General features: G+C 40.5%; 1 protein-coding gene across 1 annotated transcript in view; it reads right to left on the bottom strand.

Moving 5' to 3' along the window:
• STT3B (STT3 oligosaccharyltransferase complex catalytic subunit B) overlaps positions 1 to 19,270 on the bottom strand; it is a 103,142-nt gene extending 83,872 nt beyond the window's left edge. Inside the window, exon 1 of the mRNA XM_019984659.2 lies at positions 18,554 to 19,270. Within this exon, the coding sequence (XP_019840218.2) occupies positions 18,554 to 18,855 (302 nt within the window). The 5' untranslated portion in view covers positions 18,856 to 19,270. The remainder of the gene's footprint in view (positions 1 to 18,553) is intronic.
• Positions 19,271 to 19,698: the final 428 nt, after the last annotated feature.

Genomic DNA, 19,698 nt, shown 5'->3' with positions numbered 1-19,698 from the left:
ATGTAGACACTAATACTAAATAAAATCAATACTATGGTCAAAAATGCCTCAGCCTTTAACATGCTAATATGTACTGTAATAAAGAGCACAGGGTATTCAGTTTTTTCCAAATTTAAATTGTAATAGTTTTTTTTTTTTTTTTTTTAATTGGAGAAGGAAATGGCAACCCACTCCAGTGTTCTTGCTGGAGAATCCCAGGGACGGGGGAGCCTGGTGGGCTGCTGTCTATGGGGTTGCACAGAGTCGGACACGACTGAAGTGACTTAGCAGTAAGCAGGTTATTTTTTAGTTTTGAACTACAATTCCTGTGATATGTGTTCTGCACAACATTTTGCTAAGCACTCTAACAAATAATGACCTTCCCAGGTGGCTGAGTGTTAAAGAACCCGACTGCCAATGCAGGAGACCTGGGTTCGATCCCTGGGAAGGGAAGATCCCCTGGAGGAGGAAATGGCAACCCCCGCCAGTATTCTTGCCTGGAGAATCCCATGTACACAGGAGCCTGGTATGCTACAGTCCACAGGGTCGCAAAGAGTCAGACAAGACTGAGCACATATGAATGCTAACAAATAACTGCTATGTTCTCTTCCAGGTATGAAGTTCATTCTACATTCCAGGGGTCGGGGGAAAGTGATCCAGTTTACCTAGTTTTAATCACCCCATTTTCAGAGTATCAGCAAATATACTCAAAGAGTAATGAAAGAGTAAAAGGAGAATGATTCCATTTTCTCCTCCCTTTTGACCCACATTTCAGGCTGGAGGAAAAGCTGACAGGCAACAGTGAATTATAAGAAAGCTTTGGTGTCCTTCACATAGCAAAGGTAATTTTGTTAATTTCTATAAACTAATAACATGTATTAAATGCCTCAGAGATTCAGAGAATAGCATATTTTTGGTATACTCTATTTTAAAATGTGTTTATTCTAAGAATTACAAATGTTAAGTGCATTTATTGAATTTTTAAATGAATGAAGTAAAAAAATCATTAATTTTCCCCTTAAAAAAAAAAAAAACAAATAGTATTGTTCTATACTCACTTGGGGTATCTAGTGTTAAGCTTTTTGCCAAGTGACCTGACAGCTATACTTTATCATGGAAACAGTATAGCAAATGTGTTCTATCTCAATTTACTTCCTGAGGAAGGGTAACTAATCTTCATATGCAGGACACTGGAATGGAAGAATATGGGGCTGGGAAAAATAAAAATGAATGAGAGGCTCAGTCCTGCAATGGCTGTTATTGCTGGGAAAAACACTCCTAAGTCAAAGCCCAAAGATATTCTGAATTTCACTATCCGTCAAAAATTCCTCCAGTAAGTACAATTACTATTATCACCTTTGTTTCTGCCTTTGAATCTTGGACCCAAGAAATCTGAAGTGACATGAAAGTAAGTCATGCTGCCTGAAGCAGCGCTTTTACACTGGAGAATTGTACTGAGGTGTCTGAATTCAACATATATTAATAGAATTGTAATGATCAGAAACTATACTTACACAAAGAACGATTTTCCTAAATTTGAGGGTTGGGAAGTGTCTACACACTCATTTCTATATACTCTGAATTTGCTCAGGCATGAGAGAAAGCTGCTTCATTTTAAAGTCTTGCTCCGTGGCATTTTCAGTTTTAAAGCAACTCAGCTGAGCTTGATGCAAGCCTACAGTGTTCTTTTTAAAGTACATACATATGGCGGATACTTGAATATCAGTTGTGAATCTCTAGGCTTACTAGAATTCTTATAAAACATTCTGACCACAACACTTATGCATCTTAATTTCCAATATACAGTCTGTAAGCAGGGTTAGTCAAGGAAATCTCCAGTATCAGCCAATTCCTTTACACTGTGTTCTGAGAACTACAGCAAATCCTCAAAGTGGGAGGCTGAGAGCAGAACTAGTTTGGCTATCAAAATCACAAGTGTCTTGAAATGTACTAGCAGATCCTGCTGATGATCCAACTGAAGAATTTAGAGGAAAAAAAGTGAGGATGGGGGGAAGGCAAGAAGACTATAGAGAACTTGGACCTGAGTGTACTGGTTCCAGCTCTGTCACTCTGGCATCACCAAGCCTCAGTTTACTAATGAAAGCCACACTTCACCTAAAACATTGAAACTGACCATAAATGAATAAAGAGAAACTTGTAAACTTTTTCAAGCTTTAATCTTTTGGTGCGGGATAGTGGCAGTGGTGTAGCAGGCAGATTGATGGAAGCATGCCATTTGGTAATTGTTCATGTTTACATATGCTATTCTTTATACCAAAAATATCCTGAGGCTGGCTGACTTTTAAGACCTACTTTAACATACTAAGCAGCACTGATTTTACCTGTAAAATGAATGTAATAAAATATCTGTCTCACAGGACTGCTTTTAAGGACCAATATGCCAAAATATGCAGTAAAATTTGCAACAAATTTAACCTAGACTTAGTATCAGCGCCACCATCCCCCCTCCACATACACACACACACACCAAAACACAAAACAACCCAACTAAAAAAAACTGACCAAAAACTTAACAGTTATTTCACAGAGGAGATAAAAGTGACACACTGTGGCAGTCAAGTCTCCAAAGATGCCCAAAACAATTCTGTCCCTATCGGTATATGCATCTTCTCCCTTAACTCCAAGACTAGCCTGGCAACTTCCTCTCTCTTGGGAGGCTTTCTCAGAACCCAGCCACCATGCTGTGAGGCAGTCCTTGCAGCCCACGTGAAGGAGCCAAAAAAAAAAAAAAAAAAGACCCTGGCTGAGCTCCCAATTAAGAATCCAGATGACTCTGAGCTGTCCACATCGCAGCCATTCTAGCCCCTGCAGACTGCAGCCTGTTGACTATAATCATCCCAGCACCACAGCTGATACCATGAAGCAAAAGAACCTCCCACTCAAGACACAGATTGCAAAATAATGAAATGCTGTTTTGTCACTTAGAGTGGTGATTTGTTTTTACAAACAATCAAAACACATGACAAAATTCCCAGGTATACACTCTAGCAAACATGTACACATATGCATCAGAAAATATAGCTTTTAATGTTCATAGTAGCATTACTCATAAAAAACGAGGAAACCCAAATGTTCAACTGATATATATATATATATATATAAAAATCCAAGTCAGAGACCCTTTATATAATAGGGTATTTTTTAAAGCTCCAAACTAAGCAAAATTAGCAATATACTGTCTAGAAATACATACATGAGCTTTTTTTTCTCAGTATTTCAAAGGAAATGTTAAACAGAATTCAGGACAGTGGTTTCCTAGTGTGAAAAGGCAAACAAGGAGGATAGGCTAGGGAAGGAACACAGATAATGTGCAGTTGGTAATGTTCCAGTTCTCTAGTTGTGTAGGAGTTTCACAGGTGTTTATCATGTTCCTAACTATATATAAGGGTTTATACATTCTTTTATATGCAAGTTGCATTCTCAATATAGTTTGACTTACAAAAATTTTATGTAGAACATTATGAGGCAATTCACAACCAACAATTATGACCTCCAACACTAATTACACAAATGCTTATTAAAAGTCCAAAACGATTCTTATTTCAGAAGGAAAATCTTTTTTGTTGCTTTAAACTGTTTATATCAGACACTTCATTTAAATGCAGCAAATTATTTTAACAATCAAAATAAGTACCTTAAACAGGAGAAAAGATCTCCCTTTCTAAGTGACTAACTCATTTTTAACCATCTTCCAAAAAAAAAAACCCTCATATTTAAAAAGATTTTAGTCATTCCTCAAACTCATTCTTCTACTTTGAACAAATGACTGGACTTAACAGTTTTAAGATTACAGTTCATCTGCTGCACATTGTTTCATTATCCTGTTCCTTCAAATGCCAGGAAGCTGCTTAGTATATTAAAACAAAACTCTTTTTTAGCTAACTAGAATAAAAATATTATTAGGACTAAAATTAAACTTCCATGAAGCAAGTTCATTAAGTTTTTAAATTTAAGAACATATTCAATGTCTTAATTGTCAATATATTCATCAAACCTTACTCACTATAACAATTTTTTTAAAGGCACCCTCATGTATGAAGGTTACAAAAAAAATCAGTTTTAAGCAAAAATGTCACTATAGCACATCAGGTTTAGGACTCATAGGAATGTTGTTATTATTACATGAATAATAGTATAATTAAAGAGCAGATCAATCATTTTGTTAGAGTCCAACACACAGTAAAAGAAGATAAAGAGTTTATATCTTGGTTTACTTTACTCTTAAGATCTACAATATTCAACGATTCTCCCAGTGATTAGACATAGACAAACTATTTCCACTGTGGACACTTTAAAGGAGACAAACAACTTTTTTCATTCCTAACGAGTATTTTTATTTAGTATCCTTTAACCTTTTATGGTAAAACTTAAAAATTTCGATCAGACAGAGCTGGAATGCTTCCTAAAGTGTTGCTTAATTTCCATATTAATTACCTGTTACCATAAAGCTAAGTCAAGAACAGAGAAACCAAAGGGATCATTAATCTAACCACATCCAAACTTATTTTTATGAATTTAGCATATTCTAACTAGTACCTGTGTATATAATGATCATTCCTATTTTCCCACACCAAGATATTATTTCTCAAGTTCAAATAAAATGCCAGCTTGTGAATTTTACTCTTCTATAGCTGATATCTTTTTTCATTTATCATCTCAAAAGAACACAGCACTGAAACTGTATCATTCATGATTTTTAGATATTAACTTACCTGTCTTTTCTTATTCAATGTTCCTTAACTAGTGAGACAAAACTTTTACTTAAGAGTTGCTGGTATTTCGAAGAAATATTTACTCATGTAACTAAAATCTCCCTCCCTTAAAATTATTCCTAAGGCATCCATCCATCCAACTAGCCATCTCTCAATTGCTGATGGCAATTCCTGATGCTCAGGTAGATTACATCTACAAACATTATCACCTACTTTCTTCAACTCTTTCTTTCTTAACATTAAAATGACATCTTTATTGAGAGTAAGATCTTGATGTTCACTATAAGCAGTTCACCACAGCATTCCAGTGTGTGTGATGGGGGCAGGGAATGGGGGTGTTTCCCCACACCACCAAGAAATTTTCCAACACCAGCTGCGTGTCCTACAACTCAACTGACATTATCTACCTGGAGACAGCATCAGATCCCACAGGTGAAGGGCTCACACCTCCAAGACTAAGCACCTCATCAACTTCAGATGCCAATCACATGTCCAGGTCACCCGTGCTTCTAACCAACCATGTCCCCTTGAGCTGGATTAATAAACTAGCTCACAGAACTCAAATAACTCATTAAGTAGATCACTGGTTTAATATAAAAGGAGAGAACTCAGGAACAGCCAGGTGAAGAGCTGGTGTGCCGGATGGGGCACGGAGCTTCCACGCTCTCTCTGAACCCATCGCTCAGTCTCTACAAGGTCCTAGAAGTTCTCCAAACTCTGACTGTTTTGGTTTTTATGGAGACTGTTACACAGGAACAACTGATTAAATTATTGGCCACTGGTGATTCTCCAGTGATTAGATCACTCCAGCTCCTCTCCCTTCCCTGGAGGTCAGGGGGTGGAACTGAAAGTCAGACCACTGGCAACCATCTCCCATCCTCAGGTGAGCCAGGGGCTTCCAAACTTCACTCATTAACATACAAACGACACATTCAAAGCTCTCAACATTTAGGAAACTGCAAGGGGATTTAAGGTTTGCGAGGTGGCACTGGAAAGAATCCGGTTGCCAATGCAGGAGACACAGGAGACACGGGTTCAATCCCTGGGTTGGGAAGATCACTTGGAGGAGGAAATGGCAACCCACTTCAGTGGCTGGAAAATTTCATGGGCAGAGGAGCATGGCAGGTCGCAAAGAATCAGACATGACTAAGTACACAAAGAAGACAATTTAGACCAAATATGACTTATTACCACTTTATCCCAACTACACATGATTTTCCTGACAGCACAGTCAAAGCCAAAGTTTATCAAAGTTTATTACACAATAAACACTTCTTGTTCCATCACTGTCATGACCAAAACATAAAATGTGGTTATCATTGTTGAACATTCACTATGCTCCCAATATAATGTAGATATTCTAGGAAGATGATGTTCTTAAGGATCTTCCTTTGTCTTTGTATAGTAATAACAATAAATTATAAATTATAATTATTCATTAGAGGGGGAAATGAGCACCATAACACCACAACAATATCTCAATAATAATTTAGGCAAAGAAGGAATAACAACTTAAGTCTCCTTAAGTGTTTTTACATTACAGGTGTTAAAATCTTGTTCAAAATGGCTCTGGCCTATTTAGTTAAATGAACAATCATAAACAAAATTTAACTGAAGTCTGCTTTATACTGGGATTAATAAAACTTGTACCTAAATCTCTCACATAAAACAGATAAACTATATTGGATTGTTATTTCTGAAAGAAGTATGCTGGGCATTTCCTACTTCCCTGAAGAATTCACATGAGAAACCCTGAAAGTGTTAAAATAGCTTAAGTCTTTAAGTTGGACCATTATACAAATAGAGCCTAATTCAAAGTTTCTCTCTGGCATGCATTACATGGGATTTGGAGAAGAAAGGATAATAAATACATCTTCCTTATGAATACTGGTTAGCTCAATTTGAAGTTTGAAGAAAGACAGTCAGAGATTTATATTCTCCTTCAACTATTAATGAATTAACTATACAGTCTTTTTTGTTCACAGAAGAAACCAACTGTTATCCACTCAAGTAGCATGGGTACCATACTAAAGCACAGCAGAAAAATACCACTAAATTTCATCAAAATCCTTCTGGCCAATAAATAGAAATGCATTAGAAGCATTCATATGTTTGTTTCACTTAAGAACTGCTAATTAGAAGCTCATAATCTGGAATAACGTTTCCAATAGTATCTTTAAATCACTTCCTAATACATGACAAATTCTCACACCCCAATAAATACTAAGTTCCTACATAAAAATCAACAACCTCTTCTTTACCTCTCTGAAAAAAATTTTTTATCCCAAGAAGCTTTTGAAAGGATTCTACCATCACCCCTCTCACATTCTTCTTGAAGACCAAGATAACTACTAAATCAATAAAAGAAAAAAGATATTGAAACTGGCTGGGACCTGGGACCGTTTCCTACAGCACTTGTACATGGACAAACATCTCCCTGAGCAACAGAATACAAAGAAACTATAAGGGACTAAAAATAACTGTGCATGTGCAGGCTGGGGCAAATTATGAAAAACACCATACAAAAAGGCCAAAAAACCACTACTTCTGAGGTGCCAGGACCAAAAGCAAGTTGCACATTATCCCTGCACACAGCATCAACAGGGTAGAAAGACTAGCTTAAGCCACCCACCTGACCCAACCCTCCAATCCTACCATCACCCCTAAGGGACCAGCTCACCCCTCTGCAAGATGCAAGCAAGGGATCCCGTTACTTATTTCTGTTACCTCCTGCTGCAGGAGTCCTTTTATCGATATCTATTGATTAAAGAGGCCTCTTATCAATTTCTATTGACTGAAGAACCCAGAGTCAAAGTCGATCAGTCGTGTCTGACTCTTTGCAACCCCATGGACTATACAGTCCATGGAATTATCCAGGCCAGAATACTGGAGTGGGTAGCCTTTCCCTTCTCTAGGCGATCTTCCCAACCCAGGGATTGAACCTGGGTCTCCCTCGTTGCAGATTCTTTACCAGCTGGGCCACAAGGGAAGCCCGAAGAACCCAGGTGGGTAACAAAATGGGAAAACAATAAAAATGGTGGCCATGGAAGACTGGAAGAAAGCAACATGAAAACAACACTCAGACAAAAGAAAGCTGTTCAAGAGCCCATAATATCTACACAAAATCACAAACAACCTGGAGTCAACGATCCTCTACAAAAATATTAATACATTAAACAGTTCAGTCTTAGGGTTTTCCTAAATTCCTATATTTCAGCTCCCCTTTCAACATTCTCTTTCAAGAACTACAGCAACTTTTCCTTATGTAAATTTTAGTGTATATACTTTAAAAAGAACAGTTGGCAAAAGCTACAGTTTAAAAAGCCAATAATTTTGCATTTATCTGATTATCATTTGTCTCCTCAAAGTGATGTCTCCTCCTCCAACCTCTTTGTAGTCTTACTGTCTGAAAAGATTAAATCGCTCCATACCTTAAAAAAAACTTGTCTTACAGATACTTCTGATGCAAAAGAGCAGGCAACCTCCTCAGGTGGTTGAAAAGTATGGTGAATCAAATTATTGTCAAACCTTATTTCCGACATACTCTCAACACCCTTCGAGCACTGAAGATTAATCTTACAGTGATGAACAACAAAAAAGCAAGACACAAAAGCCACAAGTTCATTTTTCTAAAGTTCTAAGATAGGCAAAACTATATTATTTAGGAATGCACTCAGAATTATACCACCTAGGAGAAAAAGCAGAATGTAACTACTATCACGTGTGTGGTGGGGAGGGGGATGGATTGAGAAAGCACACAACAAGAATTCTGAGGCGGCAGAAATTTTTTTTTTCCTAAAAAAATATTTATTTCTTTGGCTGCACTGGGCCTTAGTCGCAGCACACGGGATCTAGTTTCCTGATCAGGGATCAAACCCATGCCCCCTGCATTACAAGTTCTGAGTCTTAGGCAGTGGACCACCAGGGGATATCCCGGTGGTGGCAATTCTTTTGATGATGGAGGTGATGGTCACGTTGGTATTTATTTTATAATCAGTCACTACACTGCACATTAGGTTTATATACTTTTCAGTATGTGTTTCACTGTAAGGGAAATATTTTTAACAGACTGAAGCTGAATATCTTCTCACTGACAGAATATGATTCTTTTATGTAAATATTTAAGACATTTTCAGAATATCTCAAAAACTAAAAGAATGCCACCTTCCAGAAATTCTGTACTCCATTATTTTTTCTATGAATTACACAGGTAAGATGGTCTCAGATCAGATCAGATCAGTCGCTCAGTCATGTCTGACTCTCTGCGACCCCATGAATCGCAGCACGCCAGGCCTCCCTGTCCATCACCAACTCCCGGAGTTCACTCAGACTCACGTCCATCGAGTCAGTGATGCCATCCAGCCATCTCATCCTCTGTCGTCCCCTTCTCCTCCTGCCCCCAATCCCTCCCAGCATCACGGTCTTTTCCAATGAGTCAACTCTTCGCATGAGGTGGCCAAAGTACTGGAGTTTCAGCTTTAGCATCATTCCTTCCAAAGAAATCCCAGGGCTGATCTCCTTCAGAATGGACTGGTTGGATCTCCTTGCAGTCCAAGGGACTCTCAAGAGTCTTCTCCAACACCACACTTCAAAAGCATCAATTCTTCGGTGCTCAGCCTTCTTTACAGCCCAACTCTCACATCCATACATGACCACTGGAAAAACCATAGCCTTGACTAGATGGACCTTTGTTGGCAAAGTAATGTCTCTGCTTTTGAATATGCTATCTAGGTTGGTCATAACTTTCCTTCCAAGGAGTAAGCGTCTTTTAATTTCATGGCTGCAGTCACCATCTGCAGTGATTTTGGAGCCCAGAAAAATAAAGTCTGACACTGTTTCCACTCTTTCCCCATCTATTTCCCATGAAGTGATGGGACCGGATGCCATGATCTTCGTTTTCTGAATGTTGAGCTTTAAGCCAACTTTTTCACTCTCCACTTTCACTTTCATCAAGAGGCTTTTGAGTTCCTCTTCACATTCTGCCATAAGGGTGGTGTCATCTGCATATCTGAGGTTATTGATGTTTCTCCTGGCAATCTTGATTCCAGCATGTGTTTCTTCCAGTCCAGCGTTTCTCGTGATGTACTCTGCATATAAGTTAAATAAACAGGGTGACAATATACAGCCTTGACGCACTCCTTTTCCTATTTGGAACCAGTCTGTTGTTTCATGTCCTAATAACTAGTTTAATAATAAAAACTACTTTAAAAGGTTACATTCTACTTAACAGGAGTTACTGGTGTTTTAAGAATAAGCATGAATTGCTAAGAGAGTAGATCTAAAAAGTTCTCATCCCAGTAAAAAAGGGGGGAAGGTAACTATATAAGGTGATTGATAGATGTTAACTAGAGTTCCCCTGGTCATCATTTCAAAATGTATACAAATATTAAATCATATGTTGTATTTCTGAAACTAATGTTATATGTCCATTTTACTTCAATTAAAAAAATTAAAAAGGCATGATAGTAACAAGTGAGTTTCCAGGTTTTGGCCAGGAGCACATTTAAGGTATGCATATACTAGCATTTTAGAAATTAATTACGAATTACTACATTTTAATTTTTAAAACAGTATGAAAAACAGTATATGCTGTAATATTATCTATCCATCTATCTAAAAAAACAGAATCCAATAATTTAAATTTAAAAACCAAATTCAGTCCAAGTCATCTGTAGGATGGAGAGACTGCGAGGTATCACTAAAGAAAAGAACATCCACAGTATGAAGAAAAATCCTTACTTGAGAATAGCTAGTAAACCTGTAAGGCATGAGAAAGAAATTAAAAGGAAATTCCAAAAGAAACCTTACCAACTTGGTTATCAGCAAATTGCTAGTACTTTACTAACAGAAACATAGAATTTCTTTGTTTTTCTGTGGTAATATTTCCCTTGAGATAAGAATAAAAAAAAAAATTCAAAAACAGAAGTTTGAAAGTTGAACTACGGAAACTAGTAACTTACAGAAATTACAGAAAACTGATGGAGTTTTGAAAATCCCTAGTTCTAAAACAGTCAAACTTCAAACAAAAGCCATTTCCACAGCTAAACTTGAACTGCGAAGATCTCCCAGACAGATTTAAGTGAGGGTAGACACTAACTTCCCCTCATCTTTTGAAGTAACAATCTCCAAACAACTTCTCAAAAAACTTCTAATGCAAACACAGATGCAATGAAAATACAAAAGAATTTGGCCAACCCACAACTATACTACCTTAGAAAGAGTACTCCAGTCCTCTGGCAGTCAGCATCTTTGTCCTGAAAACAAGACAAGCTGACCAACATTAACTCTCTAAATAGTCCTTTAGACTATAGAATTCCAAGAGCAAAGAGTCAGACACTACTTAGCCACTGAACAGTAACAACCATAATTCCCTTAACTGGAATGGCGTAATACTTCCAAATTCATTTCCCTCAACTTTTTATAGGCAAATCTAAATGAAAACATTCAATTGGATTCAATCATTTTTCCCTCTCATTCAGCTATTCCCTTAAAAGCCCCTCTCTGAAAATTGCCTAGTCATTCGGGTATAACAACTTTAAGCCACCATCAACCCTTCTCTCTTCCTTACATCAAAACAAACGAAGTAATTAGCCATCATCCAACTAGTGAGTGTGTAGTTTGCTAGAACAGGAACTGTGTGTGCCCAGGCATTTTGATAGGCCAACGTGTTAAGATTTAAATCAGGGCGACTGATTAAAAAACATAAATTAAATGGAGGATGCTGTCATTTAATCCTGCCTTGGAGGCAAAAGATGTAATAAAAAGGACAGATTCTGGAGAACAGGCAGACCTGTATTATACAATCTTTGAGAGTAATATTGCATTGAAATATTTTTTATCTACTGAAATAAAAGATGTTACCTGACCTCTTCAATTCTAAGATCTAAAATCAAGTTATAAGACCATGTAAAAACTAAGCATTTACCACTTTTTAGAACACACATTCAAGTTACCCTGCAATATTAAGTTCCAAAGAAAGAAAAGTCACTGATGACACGGTCAGCTTAGTATGCCAGTCACAATTTCCTAGAAATTTGCTTTTCTAAAAATAGTACAAACCTGAACAACATAAAGATATTTACCAACTTAAATACAGGTTATATTCCAAAATGTTTAAATGTCTTTCATTTAAAACTATGAAAGTCCTTTTCCGAAGAAATAAGGCTCCAAACAGTAGTTCAGTTTCCTGGCAAGTCTATAAATGCCAGTTAACCTACATTTACCTAAGATACGAGAGCCTTGAGTAGTTGCTCCTGTTTCTTCCAGCCCCGCTGCTGCCGCCGCTAAGTTACATCAGTCATGTCCGACTCTGTGCGACCCCACAGATGGCAGCCCACCAGGCTCCTCTGTCCCTGGGATTCTCCAGGCAAGAATACTGGAGTGGGTTGCCATTTCCTTCTCCACTTCCAGTCCTGACCCTCCCCTAACAGATTTTTCTTTTAATCTTATAGTACTGCCTGGTAGCTCAACTGGTGAAAAATCCACCTGCAATTAAGGAGACCCTGGTTCAATCGCTGGGTCTCCCTGGGTCAGGAAGATCCCCTGGAGAAAGGATAGGTTACCCCCTCCAGTATTCTTGGGCTTCCCTGGTGGCTCAGACTGTAATGCAATGCTGGAGGACCTAGGTTTGATCCCTAGGTTGTGAAGATCCCCTGGAGGAAGGCATGGCAGTCCACTCCAGTATCCCTGACTGAAGAATCCCCATAGACAGAGGAGCCTGGTGGGGTCCATGGGGTTGCAAAGAGTCAGACACAACTGAGTGACTAAGCACACATTTTCTATCAATTTCTAAATTCCTGGAAATTATTTGTTTATATAAGAAGATAAAGTAAGGTCATAGAAACCCTCTCAGAAAAAGAGCCAGAGGTTTAAAAACAAAAAAGCCACCAGAATCAAGTTAAGCAAATGAAGGAGTAAAAATGGAATAGCAGGTTAACCATTTGTATATTTTCCCCTTTCAAAAGTATTAATTTTGCCCATGTGTTAACAACTGTGGGTCCTACATTGTTTGAACATGTTTTCCTTTCTTCCCGTTTATTGCAGGGACTGAGAGAAGCCACTTTTGGAATCATACATAATACTCAATTACACATTCCATGTGGATAAAACATGGCAAAAAAAAAAAAAATAAAGCACGAATAAGATTCATCAGAAGGCTCCTTGGTGTTCCAGTGGTTAAGAAGCCACCGATCAATGCAGGAGCTGCTGCTACTGCTAAGTCACTTCAGTCGTGTCTGACTCTGTGTGACCCCATGGATGGCAGCCCACCAGGCTCCCCCGTCCCTGGGATTCTCCAGGCAAGAACACTGGGGTGGGTTGCCATTTCCTTCTCCAATGCATGAAAGTGAAAAGTGAAAGTGAAGTCACTCAGTCATGTCTGACTCTTAGCGACCCCATGGACTGCAGCCTACCAGGCTCCTCTGTCCATGGGATTTTCCAGGCAAGAGTACTAGAGTGCTTTAATCCAAAAGCAGTAGTGGTGATGTCTCAAAAAAGTCATGGATGAGTGACTAGACCTTTACACTAGCAGTAGAATTAAAATCCAGTTTATGTGTGTAGTATTGCCATTATTTAAGTTTTGCCATTATTTAAGTCTCTAAAACAATGCAGGAGACAGGGGTTCAATCTCTGGTTCAGGAAGATTCCATGGGCCAAGGAGCAACTAAGCCCATGTACAACTACTGAGCCCTTGCGCCCTAGAGGCTGTGCTCTACAAGTCACCACAATGAGAATCCCATGCAGCGCAACTAGACAAAGTCTGCGCACAGCAATGGAGAACAGCCAAAACGCTAAAAAAAAAAAAAAAAAGAGAAGAAAAAAAGAACTCATAATAAGCACAGGCTCACCAATAAAAGGCTTCTAATAATTCAAACGAGTTTAGGAGTTCCACAAAAACTAAATCTAATAAAACCTTCAGAATTTCTCCTGAGACATAGGATTCAACTTTGGAGAAGGGAATGGCAACCCACTCCAGGACTCTTGTCTGGAAAAAACGGACGGAGAAGCCTGGTAGGCTACAGTCCGTGGGGTCACAAAGAGTCAGACACAACTGAGCGACTTCACTTTCTTTTCACTTTCAAGTCGTTTAACAGACTTGGCCTAAAAGCACTGACTTATAATGTACTCAGGTGAGTTACTAACCAAAACCCAGAATGACTGAATCTGATTCTAACCTGCAGTTCAATTTGAAGATGATATATAAACTGTACTTATGCTCATTATATTCAAGTATTATAGAAAATAAATGCTACCCAGAGATAAGAGCTCCTCTTTATCACAGAGTTGAGGAACAAAGATAACATTCTTCACATTACAGTGTACTATTAGTATCCTACAAGCAGGATTTAAAAGCAGTAATGGACAGACAGAAAGACATGATAAAGCAAATTAAGTAAATACTAACTGGCGAAGGAAATGGCAACCCACTCCACTATTCTTGCCTGGAAAATCCCACAGAGAGAAGCCTGGTGGGCTACAGGCCATGGGGTCACAAGAGAGTCGGACACGACCTAGCAACTAAACAACAAAGTGCAGAACCTACATGTTCAGTATGAGCGCTCACTGTAAAACTCTTTCAACTTTTCTGTATGCTTGAAAATTTTCATAATATGACAATCAAGCAATATACTGAGCTGCTGAACTGTACAGTGCTTTATAATACAGGTTAACTGCAGTATTGTCTTTCCCTAACAGCATTAAGTTTTCTAAGTAAACAAAATGAGGGAAAAAAATGTTTCAGTCACTGGAGAATATCAATCATTCCATTATTTCTGAGAGCATGTATGCACTGATTCATAATAAGATACTACAATGAAGACAACTTTTAACACTTTCTCATACCACACAAAGCACCCAAAACTTACTGATAGCATAAAAATCAGAGAAGACAAAGCATGGGCAGGCTAGTAAGTCTGCCCATATTCATAATAACTGGGTCAGAACCTAGAATGCAATTCCTTAATCAAAGTTTCTCAGACCAACATTGTGCAAACTGCTTATGGCAGTAAGGGGTGTGTGCAGTCTTATTCAAGTTGGCCCTCAATACATGAATAAGGACAGAAAAAAGTTCCAGAGTGGTTGCTGACAGAGCCTAACTTCCCCAGCACCTATGAGACGCCTCAGGAAACCCGTGATTACTACCTAGAGGAGCCACCATACTCAGCCAGTGGGAGCAGGTCCAATCCCCTCATCCAACCCAGGAGCTCACACACTTCCTGCGCCTCCTCCCTAAGTGTTCTTACAAGTGGAAAGATCTCCAGAGCTCAAGGCTTAAGGAGTTTTCAATTACAATGAAATCAGTGACAGTACACCTGTTCTGAAGGGCCTCTGGGTTGCTGCTACTAACGATTCCGTAAAGACACTTAAGATTTTGTGACACTTCTGTTCTAAAATTGGTTTTGTTACCCATTTTGTCATCTTCAGAACTGAGGTCGACAGCCTCTGTCATCTGTCAAGTGAAGAAAAACATGGAGACCTCAAAGTACAGGAAGTAGTCCCCAACTTACAGCTTATGTTCCAAAGGTTTATCACTCCTCTGAAAACATGTTGGTACTAATTAACCTATTTATACCAAAGTTTCTATGGAAAATTGCCTCCCAAGTTTCAACTCCATAAACTGCAGCTTTCTGCCCTGCTACCCTTTTACAGTTAACTGCAGTCAAAACTCAAGGCTGAGAGAATTCTCCTTCCAGGCTCCAGGGAGAACCCCTTTCCAACCTTGCAGGCAGGGGAAAAGAGCAACTCCTCTTTTATAGGGAGCTTTTCCACTGCATCTGTGGGAAAAGCTACCACAATTTAACAAGATAATGGTTATGGGAAAAGCATTTGGTTAATATAAAAGTATTAACAGCTACAACAAAAATAAGTAGAAACTACATTCTGCACCAGATAAAAAGATAAAATTAGGTGCTGTTAAACAAGTTGGTCAACCTAATGTTTGCCAAGTACAAACAACAAATTCTCAAACTGTGTCCTCATGTATGATCAACTCAACTGATAAGGGGGAAAATTACTAAAGTGGGGAACAGATCATTACCCAAAATGCAGTGAAGTTCTAAAAAAGTGCAGTGTACTTTAAAATTCAATAAATATTAATGAACATCACATACCACACCTTCTAACAACTGGTAAGCTTTATAAAATAACTTGAATGACAAACTTTTTAAAAAACAAGTATAACTTTGTGACAATGAGTCACCTTTGGCAGCTAACTAGAGTCTTACACAATATAAGTACTACTGTTAAAATTTATAGAAATAACTTACAATCAAACAGAGGAAGTAAACTTTTCACTAAAAAGACCTCAGAAGTGAAGCCAGTGTACAGACATGGAAAAAAAAAAAAAAAGGATCAGGGAAGGTCAGAGAAAAATTGGTTTGCGGGTACAGAACTTGAGAGGAACATTCAAATATTATTAAACGTTCATGTCACTACTACATATTAAAACAGTAATCTGAGAGACTCCCAAGACAGTATAATACTTGAGTGTCTGAGAATCAAAGTGCTGGTACTATTAGTAGCTTTGAAGAAAAACTACTTTTAAAATTTTAATTTTTCAATAAGAATGGATTTTAAGAATAAGATACCTGAATTCTTTGAAAGACATGACAGGAAAAACGTAAGTGAGCAAACAAGGAATTTTTTTTTTTTGGACTGAAAATTCTAAGTCATCTGAATTATATTTAAGATTTATACTGGCAAATCTCCATTCACAATAAAAGATAGGAAAAATTCCTTTATTATAAAAGGCTATTTACTACTAGTCAGAATTATCTAACAGTATGAACATAAATGTTTAACCAAGAATATAACAAAACATAAATATTAAAACTATCAGTAAGCTCAACAGCTACATCAAATAGATTTTTAAGACTTCTGAGGTTTATATACTTTTAGAGTATATGAATCAAAGTCAAACGTTATATATTCTACTAAAGGATGCTTCTAAAATGTGTCTTATACATAGAAAAAGGGACACAAAACAAATTTTTATGTGAGTGAAAAAGGATTTTGTTCTCCAAAAACCCTTGGAGTATGTTTTCGAAACTAGAGAAGAAATCAACTTTTAATTTTTTGCCATATTAAAAAAAAAACTTATCTGTGAAGCAATCCAGTAAGACTTTTCATGAATAATATTCAATTTTAGTAAAAACTCTTTGGCTGGCTTGATGCACAGGTCTAACCTTCCTTCAAAATAAGGAAAAATACCAATCGTCTCATTATGTAGCTGTTAATTTCTCTGCAATCTTTAAGCCTCAATGTTACTAATAAAAATTCTGCTTTTAAAAATTATACTCTCCAGAAACAGAATTCACAATTTTTGTTACCCGAAACGTTTGGTCAACCATGCACTTCTGCTCCCGTAATTTGAAAAAACAGAACTTTCTCTTTTCACATTGTTCAGCAACATATTAGCAGTTTTCATTTTCTGGTTCCAATTTCATTTTTAATCTCACTTGCTTATGTGTTTAAAAGCTAGGACTAAGAATACTCTGGTTCATAAGGCTTCACAGGAATTTATTTTCTTCTGTGATTCCAAGTAACACAAAAGTTATTTTAAAAAAGAAAAAAAAAAACACCTCTAAAATGCTTTTGAAAACGTTTCAGGGAAGCATGTCACAGCTGTTAATTGTCTATGTAAATTGAATTCTCCAGGAGTGGACCCCTCTGCTGTTCAACAGACGATGCACTACCAATTTTTCTATCTGTGACAGAACTTCAGTTGGTATTTTAACATCACTCCCCCAAATATTTATTAATCATATATTTAGTAACTCTCAAGAAGATTTTCTCTCTAATCCCAGCGATAAATACCAGTTTAGTCGGGTCTGATTATAAGGAAGTAAGATTAACTCAACGGTGATGGGTCAAGATGAATTAAGTTAGATAAAAGGCATAGACTCAGACTAAAATAAAACCCACAGGAAACTTAGGCTGGGCAAGTTGCAAAAAATATTAAAGCACTCTTCCTATCACAGACCAATGAATAAAATTAGATAAATTAGCCAGTGCTCTTAATGGGGTAATTTCCTAAAACCTGAGGTCAGTCCCTGATGCCATGTGCAACTTCTGTATTAAAATCCAGGGCTCCCATCCACTATGCTACTGTTTGTTCTCTAATCCACAAACCTTCTTACAGAGACCAATAAAGGAACTAATGTAACGCTTTCGGATATTGTGCATAACATACTGAGGGTGACAGTTTGTCTAAGTGTCATGAGCCAAGGTAACTGTGGAACCGGTGAGGTGCGGAATGCACTTAAGGGCCGTGAAAAAAAAAAGCCACTCTTGACAATATCTCACGTTAAATAAATTAGCGTCCCTAGCTTTCAGATCACTTTCAGGGATATTATTTCCTTTGCTCCAACACCTCGCTTTTTCCCTTCCCGTCTGAGAGCCCAGAGAGACAACGTAAAAGCGTGCAACTGCGAGTCTGAGCAGACGAGGCTCCGGCACACCGGGACTCACCTCCAACTGCAACGGGGCACCCCCCTGGGCGATCCCACCCCAGCCAGCCGAAAAGGCGCCTGAAAAGCTGAGAGCCCCGGACAGTGGGGAGGCGGGGAGTCCGCCGCCCGGCACCCCACGAGGCGGGTCGGGCTCCGGGGGCCGAGCCGGCCTCGAAGAGCCACGTTCGCCCTCCAGGGAGTCGACAGGCTCGCCCGGCCCGGGGTCAAGGTCCCGCTCGGGCCCCGACGCCCCGCCTCGAGCCGCGCGGGGAAACTTCGCCCGCGGACGGGGGCGCGCCCGAGCTCGGGACCCACGGCCGGTCCGGGCAGAGCGGGCGGTGGGGGGGGGGGGGGGGGGGTAGCGGCGGCGGGGGAGGGGCGGCGGGCACTCACCACGGGTCGAACTCGTGGATGATGCTTTCGAAGCGGATGACCGCGAAGAGGCGCGAGCTGAAGCCGGCGAGCCAGGCCAGGAAGAGAATGGTGAAGGAAAGCAGAGACTGCCAGCCGGCCGGCTGCGACAGCCCCCCGGACAGCCCCGCGGGGGCCGGCTTAGGCGCCGCGCCGCCCGCCGCCTTGTGCGCACACTGGGCCCCGGGCCCGTGCCGGCTGTTCCCCAGGGCCATGAGGCCGCTCCACGGGGACGAGTTGAGGGACGACTTGTGCTTGCTCTCCGGGGCCGAGGGCTCCGCCATGTTGTGCCCCGGCGGCGGGTCTCGCTCCGCGCCGCCGCCGCCGCCTGGTGCGAGGGGTGCTGGGCGGGGACCCAGAGGAGGAGGAGGAGGAGGAAGAATGAGGAGAGGGAGGAGGGAAGAGCGCGGCGCGCGCCCGCCCTCAGCGCCGCGAGGCCAGAAAACTGGGGGTGGAGGCGGCGGCGGGGAGTCTCCGCCTCAGCAGTGGCCGCGACCGCCGCTCTCTCAACTCGGATGGCCCTTGCGCCCCTCTAGCCATCCGTCTCCTCAGTGCAGCTGCGGCAACGGCGGAAACTGACGGGACGAGGGCGCCAGAGAAAGAGCAGGAGCAGTCGGAGGCGGCACCACCGCTCGGAGCAGCAGTGACATTCCCCTCACAACCGCCGCCCGCCGCGCCGTGAGGAACAGGAGGAGGAGCCCCCGGGCGTCCGGGCGGAGCTCAGGCTACCTTTGGCTCCGCCCCCGACCCAACAGGAACTGGCCCCTCCGCCTGTCACAATGCGACAGGTCCGTAAGGGGGCGGGCCCAGAGCCCTGGTGCCGGCCAATAAGAGTGCGAGCTGGGGCGGGGCTCGGCCCAACCGTTCTCCTCTCCCCTCCCCCTCCCCCTCCCGGCCTCGCGCCCGTTGGCCCGCAGCGGCCGTGCTGCGCGGCTACGGCTTCATTGTCAGTTGAAAGAGGCGGTTTCACGCGCTTATGTAGGCGGCGAGGAAGTGTGCTGGCGTTGCGTGGAGCTGAGCCGGGCCGAGAGGGCGGGAAGTGATAAAGGAGAGCCGGACGACCTCCTTTAGAACCGGGTTAGGGGACTCGAGGAGCGCCGCGCGGACCGGCGAGGCTCTCACGGGCT

The sequence above is a fragment of the Bos indicus genome, chromosome 22 (assembly GCF_029378745.1).
Source record: "Bos indicus isolate NIAB-ARS_2022 breed Sahiwal x Tharparkar chromosome 22, NIAB-ARS_B.indTharparkar_mat_pri_1.0, whole genome shotgun sequence".
Taxonomy (NCBI): Eukaryota; Metazoa; Chordata; class Mammalia; order Artiodactyla; family Bovidae; genus Bos; species Bos indicus.
This window is presented reverse-complemented; position numbering and strand designations above follow the sequence as displayed.